Source organism: Galeopterus variegatus, unplaced genomic scaffold (assembly GCF_000696425.1).
Source record: "Galeopterus variegatus unplaced genomic scaffold, G_variegatus-3.0.2 Scaffold379, whole genome shotgun sequence".
Classification (NCBI taxonomy): domain Eukaryota; kingdom Metazoa; phylum Chordata; class Mammalia; order Dermoptera; family Cynocephalidae; genus Galeopterus; species Galeopterus variegatus.
This window is the reverse complement of record NW_007726490.1, coordinates 87,108-100,144: the sequence shown is the minus strand read 5'-3', so window position 1 is coordinate 100,144 and position 13,037 is coordinate 87,108. Positions and strand designations below refer to the sequence as shown.

General features: G+C 45.0%; 1 protein-coding gene across 1 annotated transcript in view; it reads right to left on the bottom strand.

The window, feature by feature from the left end:
- Positions 1-217: 217 nt before the first annotated feature.
- LOC103586803 (GDNF family receptor alpha-1) overlaps positions 218-13,037 on the bottom strand; it is a 59,129-nt gene continuing 46,309 nt past the window's right edge. Inside the window, exons 5-6 of the mRNA XM_008568135.1 lie at positions 1,512-1,565; positions 218-383 (exon numbers count right to left, since the gene is read on the bottom strand). Coding sequence (XP_008566357.1) covers positions 228-383; positions 1,512-1,565 — 210 coding nt within the window. The 3' untranslated portion in view covers positions 218-227. The remainder of the gene's footprint in view (positions 384-1,511; positions 1,566-13,037) is intronic.

Here is a 13,037-nt window from a genome sequence, read left to right as displayed (position 1 = left end):
ATGCCCCAAAGCCTTTCATGTTTGGCATGTAGCACTGCATCAGGTTTTCCACAGAAGCCCCTAAGAATGACAAGAAACTTTCTTAAAAAAAAAAAAAATAGTTCCATCTGGATGGAACTGTTTCTCAACCGAGCTCTTAAAATTGGAATTTCAGATATACAAGAGGACAGGAAACAGATAACTTGGTTTTTGTCTTTTTACATGTCCATATTGTTTTTTAAATGCAGCTATGATGTTTCCGCCAAAGATAAAGAGACTAGGGTGGACAGAGCAGTTACCACGAGAACCAGCAGTGGGCTCAGACCGCAGCTTGCAGGAGCAGCCATGGATTTCGTGGTGATGTGGCTGGAAGGACCAGCGAGGCCGTTCTTTTCATAACCAGGCTGTAAGAGAGAATGTTTCCATTACCACCCACTGTAGGAATTCACTCTATCAGAGCACATTTTCACCACACTGTTTCTCTGCCCCACTCACACCTAGCTGACCTGCTCCCCAAAGCTGACCCAAGAGGTTCCCTCTGAGGCTTCAATTCACTGACTTGTAGTTTTATGGGAAGGAACCATGAACCTGGGTAAGCCCAGGATACTTCTGATGAACTGGCCAGTGCTTATTGCTTGATCCTCCGTTATGGATTATTAAAATTCATCTTTGGGGAAAATATTTGAGCTCAGGTATCCCCGCCATGCTTCACCTCCTCTCCCCAGGTCCCCCAGTAGCTGTGTTTCTCCTTCTGGAGACCACCGGCTGACAAGGAACACTCGCTGTCTCCCCACACCACAGAAAACTTGTCCAATCAAGTAGTGGTCCACGTAGAGATGGGTCACAAGTGGCATGAGAGATGGGCAGAGCAAGCCCTTCCTTCCATCGGCCAGTTCATCCCTAGATTCTATAGATGAGGAGTGAGAGGGAGCCAGGAGCTTGCCCTGCATGTCAATCGCAGCCCAAACCACAACCCAGGCTTCGGGACTCCCAGCCAGCACCACTGTCCTTCCCAGGATGCTCTTCTCTGTCCCCATCCCTGGTACCCGCTCAATCCCAGATGTCACATCTTCACACAATGACCTGGGACTGGCACAACAGAATTAATGATCTCTGCACCCATGATGGTGGAGAGTCACGTGGCCGCCCTATCTGCCTCTGGGTTGCTGGAGAGGTCAGAGGAACTACAGGTGAGAACACCTGCTGAGCACTGAGAGCTGTGTAGCTTCTGTGGGGCCAAATGATCAGGAGACTGTGACCACAGAGAGTCTCACACGGCACTGCACGTGGTATTAGCACTGAGGCCCAGTTCTGAAGTGAAGATCCCGGGCCCCACATTTAGTTCTCACATTGTGCTCTGGGATCCATATCTGCACCTTGCTCAAAGGGCAGATAAACATGGAAGGTGGCTTAGACGTTCTCTGGGCCTGAAATCCTATCATCTTTGTGCCCTTTACATCATATCCTGCCCCAGGGGCCCAAAGGCTGTTTCATTCTAAATGCAGGGAGACCCAAGAAGAAACATAACTTACATCAGAAAGACAGAGATGTGTACTGCCCGACACATTGGATTTCAGCTTCTGTGCCTGAGGAGAGACAAGAAACAAACCAAAAAAATCCTCAAAACATAATACGGAAGAGTAATTACTGATGATCCATTAATCAACTGTCTAGGGCAGTGCCTTCCAATGTGTGAGCCACAACTGTGAGCCTCATACATAACTTAAAATTTTCTAGTAGCCACATAATAAAGAGATAACAGGTGAAGTTAATTTTAATGATATATTTTATTTAACCCAATATATTACCATTTCAATATGTAATCAATATAAAAATTATTAACGAGATAGCTTACATTTTTTTTTTCATACTGTCTTCAAAATCTGATGTGTTTGACATGGCACATCTCAATTCAGACTTGCCCCATTTCAAAGGTTTAATAGCTACCTAAGACTAGTGCCTATTGTAGGGGCAGCACAGGACTGGATTACTAAAGAAAAAGTTTTGAAGTGATCACTCATTTATATTCCTGAATGTTAAATTTTGGAAAATGCCTCTTCCTATTTAAAAATGTTGCAATAAAAATCTCCACTTATTAGTAAGAGAGACGGGTCTTCCCAAAACTTGCTTGTGGATTTGATTATTCGTTGCTCCAGTCAACAAACACTCAGCACCTACTATTTTCCAGTGCTGGGCATGTGGTGGTGAACAGAAAGGATGTGATCCCTGAGCTCACTGCGGCTCCCCTCTAGTGACTAAACACTCATTGTCTGGGGGCTAAGGCACAAGGCAGGAACCCTTTCAGATGGATACCCTCAAGGAATCATGCAGGGTATTACAAGTCCTCAGCCCAGCAACTCTAAAAATGCTTTCAGGGCACTTATAAGAGGGCTGAGCTGCGATGGCTTTAAACTCCCTGTGTCCCCTCACCTGCAACAATTCTCTACTGGGCTTCCACCTGAGAACTTAGTTGAAGGAAAGGTTGCACTACTCAAACAATTATAATGAAAACACTTGTGATGATTACTGACCCAGTACAACCCTCTCCTTTTACAAAGGAAAAGAGAGCCCAGAGATGTTAAGTGACTTATCCAGGGTCACACAGCAATCTACTTGTAGAGTCAGGATACAGGCCAACTGTCTTCAACTCGTGAATTAAAATGTGCTCCCTCCTGCATCCCAGTGTTTCTCCCAGGCTCTACCCTCTCCCAGATCCCTACTAAGAACTTCTCCCACAGTGCCCTTCCTTGCCCCCAGCAAGAGGAGCCCTTTGGCACCAACAGACAGAGGAAGGCAACAGGATGAGCCCTGGTTAAGCATCACACCTGATCCAGGAGTATCTGGGCAACCAGTGCTGTGTGGATGGCACTGGCAAGTTCCCTGCTGCAAGACTTTTGCAACTCATTGAAGACATGCTAGGCTGAAATGATAGCATATTCACCTGAGGAGTAGTTTGTTGACCGTAATGCTACTTGGGAGGCATCATAATCTTTACCTATGTTTGCATATGCCAGCTGTGAATATGAAATAGAAACCTTTAAACATGCATCAAGAATAAGACACTGAGAAGCATCCCTGGGCTGCTGAAAGGTCACTAAATGTTATGTATAAGAAGATCAGAGGTGAAATTGGAAGAGGAATTGAACCTGACTCAAAAGCCTACTTTTAATCTATATCAATAGCAAATCTGCTCCACTGCATTGTTTCCTACAGAGAATAATGAGTCGCACTTTACGTGTTTTATTTCTGTTCAAGATTGGAATTGTGCCCAGATACCAAAATGGTCCTAAAACATCACATTCTGCCTTTTCTTTTCTAGGCCATAATCTACAAAGGACATAAACCCTTGCTAAGGGCCTTTGCATAACTAATAAGTTCACTAAATTGCACACAGAAGGCAGCGTGACTTCCAGACTGGGACACATTATACCCTCAAGTTGCTTCTGTGCTGTGATCACAGCTAAGTTGAACCTCGTGTCTGAGACCACAGCGGCCTCTAAGAGCTCTAAGGGCTGGGTAGGGCTTCTTCCTACTTTGTTCTGTATGATTAGCACCAGCAGGCAGAGTTTTGTTCATTGTATACACAATCTGCAGCACTCACTAGCTATACTTCAGGAACCTGTCGAAGAGCTAGTATAATCCCACCATTATTAAATGATTGTAGAAGGGCTTCCATCAGAGAGCCAGAAAAGGCCTCTATCTTAACAGATTTTCTTAAGTGGACCCTATCTGCACAGATACATAGATTTCTGACCCTCATTAGTCACTGAGGGTTTCACACTGCATACAGGATTTATAAGCCTTCCTCCAGGTCAATATTCATAAGTCTAAATTCCCAGGCTCTTGCCATCTATCTGGGAATGGCTGGGACAACTATTCAATCACACAGGAAAATGCACTTAGACCAGCTCCAAGTATGTGAAGTCCCTGGGCTCTTCTTTCCCCAAGGTGGGCATCCTGTTGGCGTCTATATAAAGAAATCAGTCAGTTTCAGGACTTGTTTCTCTGTAGCCACACTGGCTTGACCACAGCTGGAGGCAGCAGCCCCCAAGCTCAGCTTGCGTGGAGGACCATTCTGGTTGGCACAACTGAATGAACTGCTGCATCAATAAGAACAGGTAGCCAGGGCCCTACAGGTGTTCTGAGAAAACACTTTCTCTCCTGTTAAACACCTTCTCAACCCACAGACGCACTCAGCACTCCAGAGGCTTAGCAGTCTGCACACGCAGGCCTCCAAATACTCTGCTTACATAGTGTATTAACTCACTTGCTACACAGAGGTCTGGGTGCTCAGGAAACCACCATGACTGCAGAGGCACAGCAGAGTAGCCCTGGAGTTCTACCTACACCTAGCATGGGCCACCGGACAGTCTGTGTGTCTGATTAGAAAGGCAAATGTTACTGGTTGTTATAATGGCAGGTGGCACATGGGTGACGGAATCAAAGGATTGCACACAGATGTGAAATCTTTTTAAATCTCTCACTGAACAAGATGTAGGCCAGGGTGGGTCTGCTGCCAAGACTGGATGGGTCTATTACAAACAGAGAATCGTCAGGTTGGACGTCCAGTGCCTCTAACAGTGTGCAAACTGCAGAGGGTGGGCAGGGCCTGGGGTGTAGATCTGGGCATGTCTGGCTGGCTGCATGCTTATAAGTCCTATACTCAGCATGAACCCCTAGTGATCACTGAGGGTCTGAAACCCACCTACGCAGATGCAGAATTTACTTTATAAAATCTGGGTCTTAAAATCCACTTTAGAAGCCTGAGAAACCTGTTATTTCCACATTTTAAAGGCTTTTATCCTGAGTATTTTTGAAAACATCATCAAGCTCTCACTGTCTGCCTCATCAGGTATGATAAATGCAAACAGATAAAATTACAGGGCGTCCTCTATTCCCAGCCATCACAAAGAGAACTTACATACTTTAAATGTCGTCTCAGCTGCTGAAAATTGGGATGGGCCCAGGAAAATTAAAATTAAAAAATCTTCTGAGACTTTGTAAGTTATAAGGTAAGTTAGAAACTGGAAGATCACCTTTTATCCCTAAATTATAAACCGGTAAAGCTAAAGGTGTGATAATGGGAGTGTTGGCACAGTGCTCAAGGTTCTGTCTGTGAGCCCTGCAGCCCTGATAATTATGGGATATGCAGGGACCCAACACAGAACCTACCCGGCCCGCACCTGCCAGACACAAAACCTTACAGTTTAAAGTTTTAAAATACGGTATGTCTTTTAAAAAGAGATAAAGAAGAGAGTATATTTCATTTTTCTAAAAGTCAATTTGAACCATTATTACAATATGTTGAAAATGAACTATTTAATATCTTTTATGAAGAGTATTTCCCTAACATTTAATTCATAGTTATAATGGTTTGGGGGAAGCCACCTGACCCTGAGTTGGGAAAAACAACACCATCAAAACATAGTACCTTGAGGTTTTCATCTTGAGAAAGGGAAGATAAAAAGCACAATGGAGAAGCCTGTCTACAAACCGGTAGCCTTCCTCACGTTCTGGAAAACCGGGGAAGCCTGTTCTTTAGTCCTCTAGGCACTTCATAAGCCTCTTCCCTACAGTAGCTGTCGCTCTCCTGTTGTAAAATTGTCACTGGTGGTAATCCGCAAGTCCAGGCACGTTGCATAGTAGAATTTCCAGGGCACCATAATTGCAAGGCCAGACCTCACCAGTCCCTGGCACCAGAGGGTTAATAAATGCATTAAACGCCGTTAACCTCTGTTACCTAGAGTCAGAGTCTGACTCTCTTGCTTTTCACCCCAGTGATTAGCATTTGGAAAGCCTGCCTTGGTGCCAATGGTTTTCCTGTGCAGAACACACAGGCGCACACATAATTGTTGCTCTCAGTTGAGTCCCCACATGGGTGCTGCCCATAGTAGGCTCTCCCCGGGCTTTGGAGACAGGTCAGGCTTGTAAGCAGCGTGCTTGCTGTTTATGGAATTGGAGACTTAAAAGCGCACCCACTCGGAGCCTGGCCTTTACAGAAATGGAGTCCTGGGGCTGCAGAGAAGCCAGTGTTTAATCTCGGGTTTTTGGGCAGCTGTCAGCCAGCAGGGCATGGAACATTTCTCTGCTCTCCTCCATGCATAAGAAAAGCCAGTTTCTGCCCTACCTCCAGAAAATAAGACCGGAGGAAGTTGCCCAATCCAATAGCAACAGACTGTCCAGGCTGCAGCCAAATAGTCATAATTAATGATGCTCTGGTTCTTTTCTCTCTTGCTTTACTGATTAGAGAGATTCGCTATGTTAGGAACCTGTTTGCTTAATGACAGAATACAAGCAATAAACAGAGAAATACACAGACTGTAAAATGCAATCAACTTTGCTCTCCAGCACTCACTAAGTACCTAGCTGCATCTATCACAGTTGTCAATAGCAGTTTATTAGCATATGAGTCTTTTCTGCAACATAAATCGGACCTTTGCTGGGGAAAATGATTGCATGAGTTCTTCCTGAAATAGTCCACAAGCAAAAGTCCATTTCTCAATTTAAATCTACATATCTTGTGTTTCTTTGTAAGACAAAATATATGAAGAAGGGTGTGCATCTAATTCCAAAGGGAAACTGAGCAGAGGAACCTGCTTCAGAGTTTGCATTTTTCAGTGTATTTTAATCAAATAAATTCACCTGATTATAGACTTCTATGAAAAGTACTTGCTATATAACAATTCTATTATGTTCTTGATACATATTTGCCCAGAGTAATTTTTGCACATTAGGAAAGAAAAAAAAAAAAAAAACTGGAAAAAAGAAGCTGCTTGCTAGTGAATCAAGCTAAGTAACAGTGGTTTGCCCAGTGTTCTGGCTCCTTACAATCATTTTAGCTTTTTGGATTTTGCCTGCTGACTTTTCGGAGAGCAAAGAGAGGTTTTTTTGCTGGTCTGGTTGCAAGCAGTTAGCCAACCTTTCTAAAATCCCTGCCATCGTCTACTTTGAAACTCACCTTCCTGGTGATTTGCTTTTCCTACTAACTTAGTCACAACCACTTGCAACCACTGGTCTGAATAATGCGCAGTGAAGTCAGCTGCTTAAAACAAGTGGATGCATGAATAAGGCCTGCTCTGAGGCCCTGAGCTTAGGTGTTTGTCTTGCAGAGCCTGTGCTCAGCAGAGAAGGGATCCATTTCCTCCAAGCTAAATTCTGCCAAATTCCAGGGACCCTGGCCCAGGCCAGGGAAGGAATATAAGGCTGTGAGGAGAGCTGGGCTGAGCTGGGGCAAGTGTCCTTCTGAGAAGGAGCTGGCTGGAGTCCGGGGGTGGCTTTTTGACTACTGAGCCTGGGACTATCTGGTCTCCTCTATGGACACTTAGTTTCCATATTACCTGAACCTCAGCCAAAAGACTTTCATTATATTAAGCTCCAAGAAGGCCTTAAGGCATTTCAATCAGCACAGGTTTCAGGAAGACCCAGGGGAGCCAAGTTTAGTTAGTCTGGGCAAGTTGAGCCTGGTCATAAGATGGGGGCCTGTGGTCACACTCCTTTACCCAGAGGAAGGTGGTTGGGCTATGTTTAGCTGAGGCCTCCAACATCACACGTGTGCAATGAACTGAGATAAAGCCAGATTGGGCATGTGTGTGCTTAGGTCGTAGCCTTGAAGGTGACCTGGAGACATACTTTAGAGTCCAGAAGGTGTTAGAATCCCGGCACCCATGGGGCAATCAGAGTTGTGCAATTTCGTTTGAGATTAGTGCCAAGTCTAGAGTAGAAACCTTATTCCCTGAACAGATTGCAGACTGGGCCCATAAATGGTCAACTGAGAAATTAAGTGAAATGGCAAAATCATTTAAAAATAACACATTTTTATGAAACCTTACAGTCTAAATGTCATTTTTCCACTGATTTTTTAATACATGACCAAGGCCACCCTTTCCCCCACCCCCTTTTTAAACAGTCTACTGATTGGAATTCCCTGGCTTGTTTTGCATAAGCTACACTTATAATTCATGGTCTACAATTCCCAGTTACCATTTCTTTAAAACAGGAGTGACATTTGTTTGACACCCGCAATGGAATCTCAGTGCAGAATCTTTCCATATTTTTATAATTTATCTCAGTCTTTTACAGTTTTCTTGCCCACACCTAATCCAAAAGCTCTTTTTTTAAGGAATTTTACTTTCCAGTATATTCAGCTCAGTACTCGTTAAATCAATTGGGTTTTTTTGTGTGTGTGTTTGGTCCTATTTCAATTATTCATGTAATATATAATTAAATGATGTTAACAAAATACCAAATACAACAAGCACAAAATGGTTTGAGAATATGAAGGCACTTCAAAAAGTTCATGGAAAAAGATTCATATTATCTTTTAATTCTATTTTTCCGTGAACCTTTTGAAGTCCCCTCGAATGCTTGATGCTTATAAGCCTGCGTCTCAACTGGAGAGAGTGAAGGGCACAGGTGAGCAGAGTGAGAGAAGCCTGCTGGCCTGGGGCATTCAGTGGCCTGGGGCATTCAGTGGCCTGGGGCATTAGCCAGCATGTTTGCAGGGGATGGACAGGTTGGCTTCTGTGGTGAGCTGGTTAAATGAGGGTCAATGAAGAGAGCTTCTACTATAATTTAGAACTTGCTCCTGGTCCCGGCTTAATCGATATGGTATGGTAAAAACAACATAGGTTAGGAAGGTGCTAGTCCTGGCTTTTCAACCACCAGCTATGATTCTAATACCCTTCCCTAGTGTCTAAATCATAGGGTTGTTGTGAGAATTAAATGTGATAATCCAGATGGAAATCCTTTTAAAATTCAAGTTGCTGTTGACAATCTCTTAGCCCCTCTGTGGTCCCTGGTAATTCCTGGATTGGGGCAAGGGGTGGGAAAAATGCAAAACCTGAGGCTAATCTGGCTTGTGAACATTATATTGAAGAGAACCCGCTTATGATCTTCTGTGATTCCTCACATTTAAAAATGAATGCAATGAAAGAGACACAGTCCAGTAAGATACATCAACAGTCCTCCATTAGCTAAGCAGTCCCTGGGGCTTCCCTGTCAGTCTCCGGCACACCATAAAAGGATGCCTGCAGCCCTGCACTTGTAATTTAACACTAATGGCAGGATGGCAAGGAGCGCTGTGTGCAGGCTCTGTCTACAGCAGGGAGCTTAACGGGGCGCCCTAGCTGGGCTTTCTTCTTTTCATAACTTCACAGGATCATCTTACGTCTTTTCTGCTTTTTGCCACATTGGGACAAACGCAAGGTTGCAAAATATATCAGAGAATGGTATGTTTTCATTCATGGTTAACTTGCTTGATTAATAAAGTACTCAGACAAGAAGCAATTATGAGCTGTATTTTAGAAAATTATACCCAATTAACAATAAGATGATGCCAAACAATGTTTTGGTTTGGAGTAGGGGGTAGGAGATACTGTGAACATTCAGCATTAACGCTGTAAAGGAAACTAGTAGGGACGGTTCCAAAATGAAACATTTGTTTTCTCAAAATATGCAGTTGGAAATGCAAATGCGCAAGAGCAACAGAAGAGATTCATTGTTGTCCCTGATGAGAAGTGCACGAAGCCTATCTCATCAGACATGCATTCTCATCACCATCAGATAGTATTTATTAAGGCTCCCATTCTCCTGTGCGTTTATGTGCAGCTCAGAGCAGCACTGTAATGGCTCTGTGACTTATGGTAGTAACTAATATAAAACACCACAGGCTGGAGACATAACGGACCAGGGGTTTTTGTTCACCCTCTGGTTCAGAAGATAGAGTACTGTTGGTGCTACAAAAAAAAAAAAAAAAAAATGGTAAAAGCAAAAAAACTTTAATTAAAAAAAATGTGCTTTTAGTAGACAGAGAAAAACATTCTAGAAAATGCAGGAAAACCAAGTAGGCTACCAGTGCTGGTGACTGTGACCATTACTAACAGCCTCCATTGACAATGACCCCAACTGCATTTTACCAATTACTCCCAAGGATGCAAACAATTTTCTGAGGGGAACACTCCCCTTTTGTACAGATCAGGAACAGGCATTCAGAGAGGTTGTGATTTGCTCAAGTTTCCACAGCTTGGAGTGACTGTGCTGAGACTTGAACCCAGTCTCTCTGACTTCAAACCCCACCCATATTGATTCCGTGCCAGACACTCTACCCACCATCCCACATGATCCTTACATCAACCCTTAAATCAACAAGTAATAGCTCTTGTTATCCTGCTGCCTGCTAAGGAAGGTTTGGAGAGGTACAGTAACAAGTCCAGGGTCACACAGCCACCATGGACAGCCTAGACTCAACGGAGTGGCTGACACAGGGTACAAAGCACAAGGGGGTCCTCCGTGCCTCCCTGCAGAAACCAGGAGCAACTTCTGCAAATGTGGCTGCTGTCAGTAGTCAGAGGTCAAGCCAGGCTGGGTGACCTCTGCTCCCCAGAGAGCCCTGGAGGTGAGTGCCTCTAGTAATACCTAAGGTCCCTGCAGCTAAGGGGCAGAGAGGGGACAGCCACTCTGGGGGAAACTTCCAAAATATCTACCCAGTGCCTACCATTACCATCCCATTTTCCTCTCCAGACATTCTTATCCAGGGTGTGGCTCCTCTTGGGGCCTGGAATACAAGGGGTGAAGGGGATGAAAGCTTTTGGTTGAATTTCACCCCACAAGAGAACCAGAGCCATTTTCTTCCACATAAGTGAGTTCCATGGTTCAAGCACTAGGCAAAACCTATTATTCAGGGGAGGCACAGTTGGTTAGAAGTCCCAAGGATAAAAGGTCAGCAGGGGATACAAGAAACTGGGTGTATTTATAATATGTGATCTAAGTGTGCTCAGAGGTATTCTCATAGGTTACCCAGAACAAGAGAGCATATTTATAGCCAACATGATGCAGACGTCCTATTCCTTTTTATTAAGCATGTTTATTACCCAGCAATTGGGTTAAGCAATTGTCCTAAGGCTGAATTATTGTCCTCCTTATGGGCTGGCCTCACTGCCCCCTGGACCACAGGTGCAGGTGGCCTAATGGCTCTTCCCAGAGTGCACTGAGGGGCCCAGTCTTCCCATCCCCACCCTTAAGTCGTTTCTCATTTTTTGAGAAACATGGTAAAAAAGATGCTTAGGAGAAGATATCATGAATGGATGATCATAAACAACTGGTTCAACCTAAGGCTTAATTCTCAAGATAGCACAGGCTGTATGATGCCCAAGTTCATTTCTCAGTTGAATTTTGGGGTAAAGGTCACTGAATGCCCTCTCAGCATAAGCTCCTCCTATCTCATGGTCAGCAAAAGACCATGCAGGAGGAAAAAATAATGATAAAAATAGTTACTGTGCTGGAAGCTGAATGACTATGCTGGAGGGTTTTAATTTGTTTGACTATTACAACCCTCCTCGGCAGTAATGCTCAGCATTCTCATATTATGGATGATAAATCCCAGGATCACAGAGATTAAACTACTCTCCGTCTTGGTCTGCAGGAGGGTTTGATTTTTATTGTAGCAAGAAGCCTGGCCCTTCAGAATCTTCTCCTCCTAAGACAAATCCTAAAGCATCCCACGCACAACCCTCTCTTTTCTCAGGAAAGCAACTTCAAGAACTAACCATCCTATTTTCTGCAGGATCGCTGTCAAACACTGGCACAGTCAATGCAGTACTTTGCTTAAGCTACATGATCTTCAAGTGGGTGTCATAAAGCAGTAAAGCAAATGATGGTGATGCCTCCACTTTCTGCAGGACCACAGGATCGCTAAGCCCTGTCCCTCACCCCCATTCTAACATACGGGGCGCCACGTGCTGGGCTGGGGAATAAGAAGAGACAGCAGCTGGAGCCCAAGAAAATGCCTGTCCTGGGCAGCAAGAATGCCTTCCAGCTGTGCCATCCTTGCTGTGATGACTATACCTTGCCAAAAGTTACCAGAAGGGGAGGCACGGACAGCCTGGGGAACAGGTGTTCCCAAACAACACCAAATTTTAACCAGAAATACCCTGGAGCCCAGCTGACAAAAATGGGTGACACAACTAGAGAACCGAGTGAGAGAGAAGAGGAGGCCCGTGTCATTTCAGGGTGATGGAAGAGAGGGCTTCTAGCCACTGCAGGTGACCTCTCCCTGGTGTCCTTACCAGGTGGGCAATTCAGAGTCAGCCTGCCCACCAGTCATGTCAAAGGCGCCACTGCCATGATGCAGCAATAATGACAAGGGGCTGTGACCCCCATGTTCCTGGACTGTACCCCAGAGCAGGAAGAGCCCAGTCACGTGGGACTTTCTCTGACTACTGCCACTCCCGTGTAACAGAAACAGGCACGGAGCCAAGCTGGTCTGCCCAAGAATCACACTGCACTCAAGGATCCTGGGACCGAATTCCCCATGGTGTGCTCCAGGAGCTACGTGGTGACCCTGCTTGAGTGCCGGGCCTGGGGCCACTGTTTTTGTTGGCTTTAGTTGTCTGACAATATACCTCGGACAAATTCCAGAAATATAATAACATGCACTACAATTCCAGTGACAGCATGAGGTCGTGCCTTCTCCCTGGTGCTACGTGCTAACATTTTCATGACTCGTGATGATAGTATATAATTAAATTATAATGTAGGGCTCCCCTTTGTGTCAATCACTTCATAGAATGGTCAAGTATGAGTTATTTGAGGCATTGATAAGAGACGTTATTAGAGTCAGGATCTGGGGTTGAGGCAGTGTGATCAAGAGGCCGTCTATAAAATGAAAAACCTTCTCAAGAGAAAGCCAATTTATTGCTGCTTGAGCTGAAGTTCTTCTGGCTTAGCTGGTGCTCACCTAGTGCTTGGCAAATGGGCTTATTCTAGCTATTGGAGATTAGGGATAAAAGAGTAAAAAGAGAGAGAGATTATAATTCAGAGGCACGGCACTGTGTGCTCAATTTGGAGGGCATCTGGGGGCCGGCCCGGTGGCGCACTGGATAGTGCGCCGCTTGGGAAGCGCGGCGGCGCTCCCGTCCGAGGGTTCGGATCCCACATACAGACCGGCTCCCGCTCACTGGCTGAGCGAGGCGTGGGAGCAGCACCGAGGCTTGCGATCCCATTGCCGGTCCCCGGTCCGGTACGGGGGCAACACTGAGGGTTGCGATCCGTTGCCGGACACG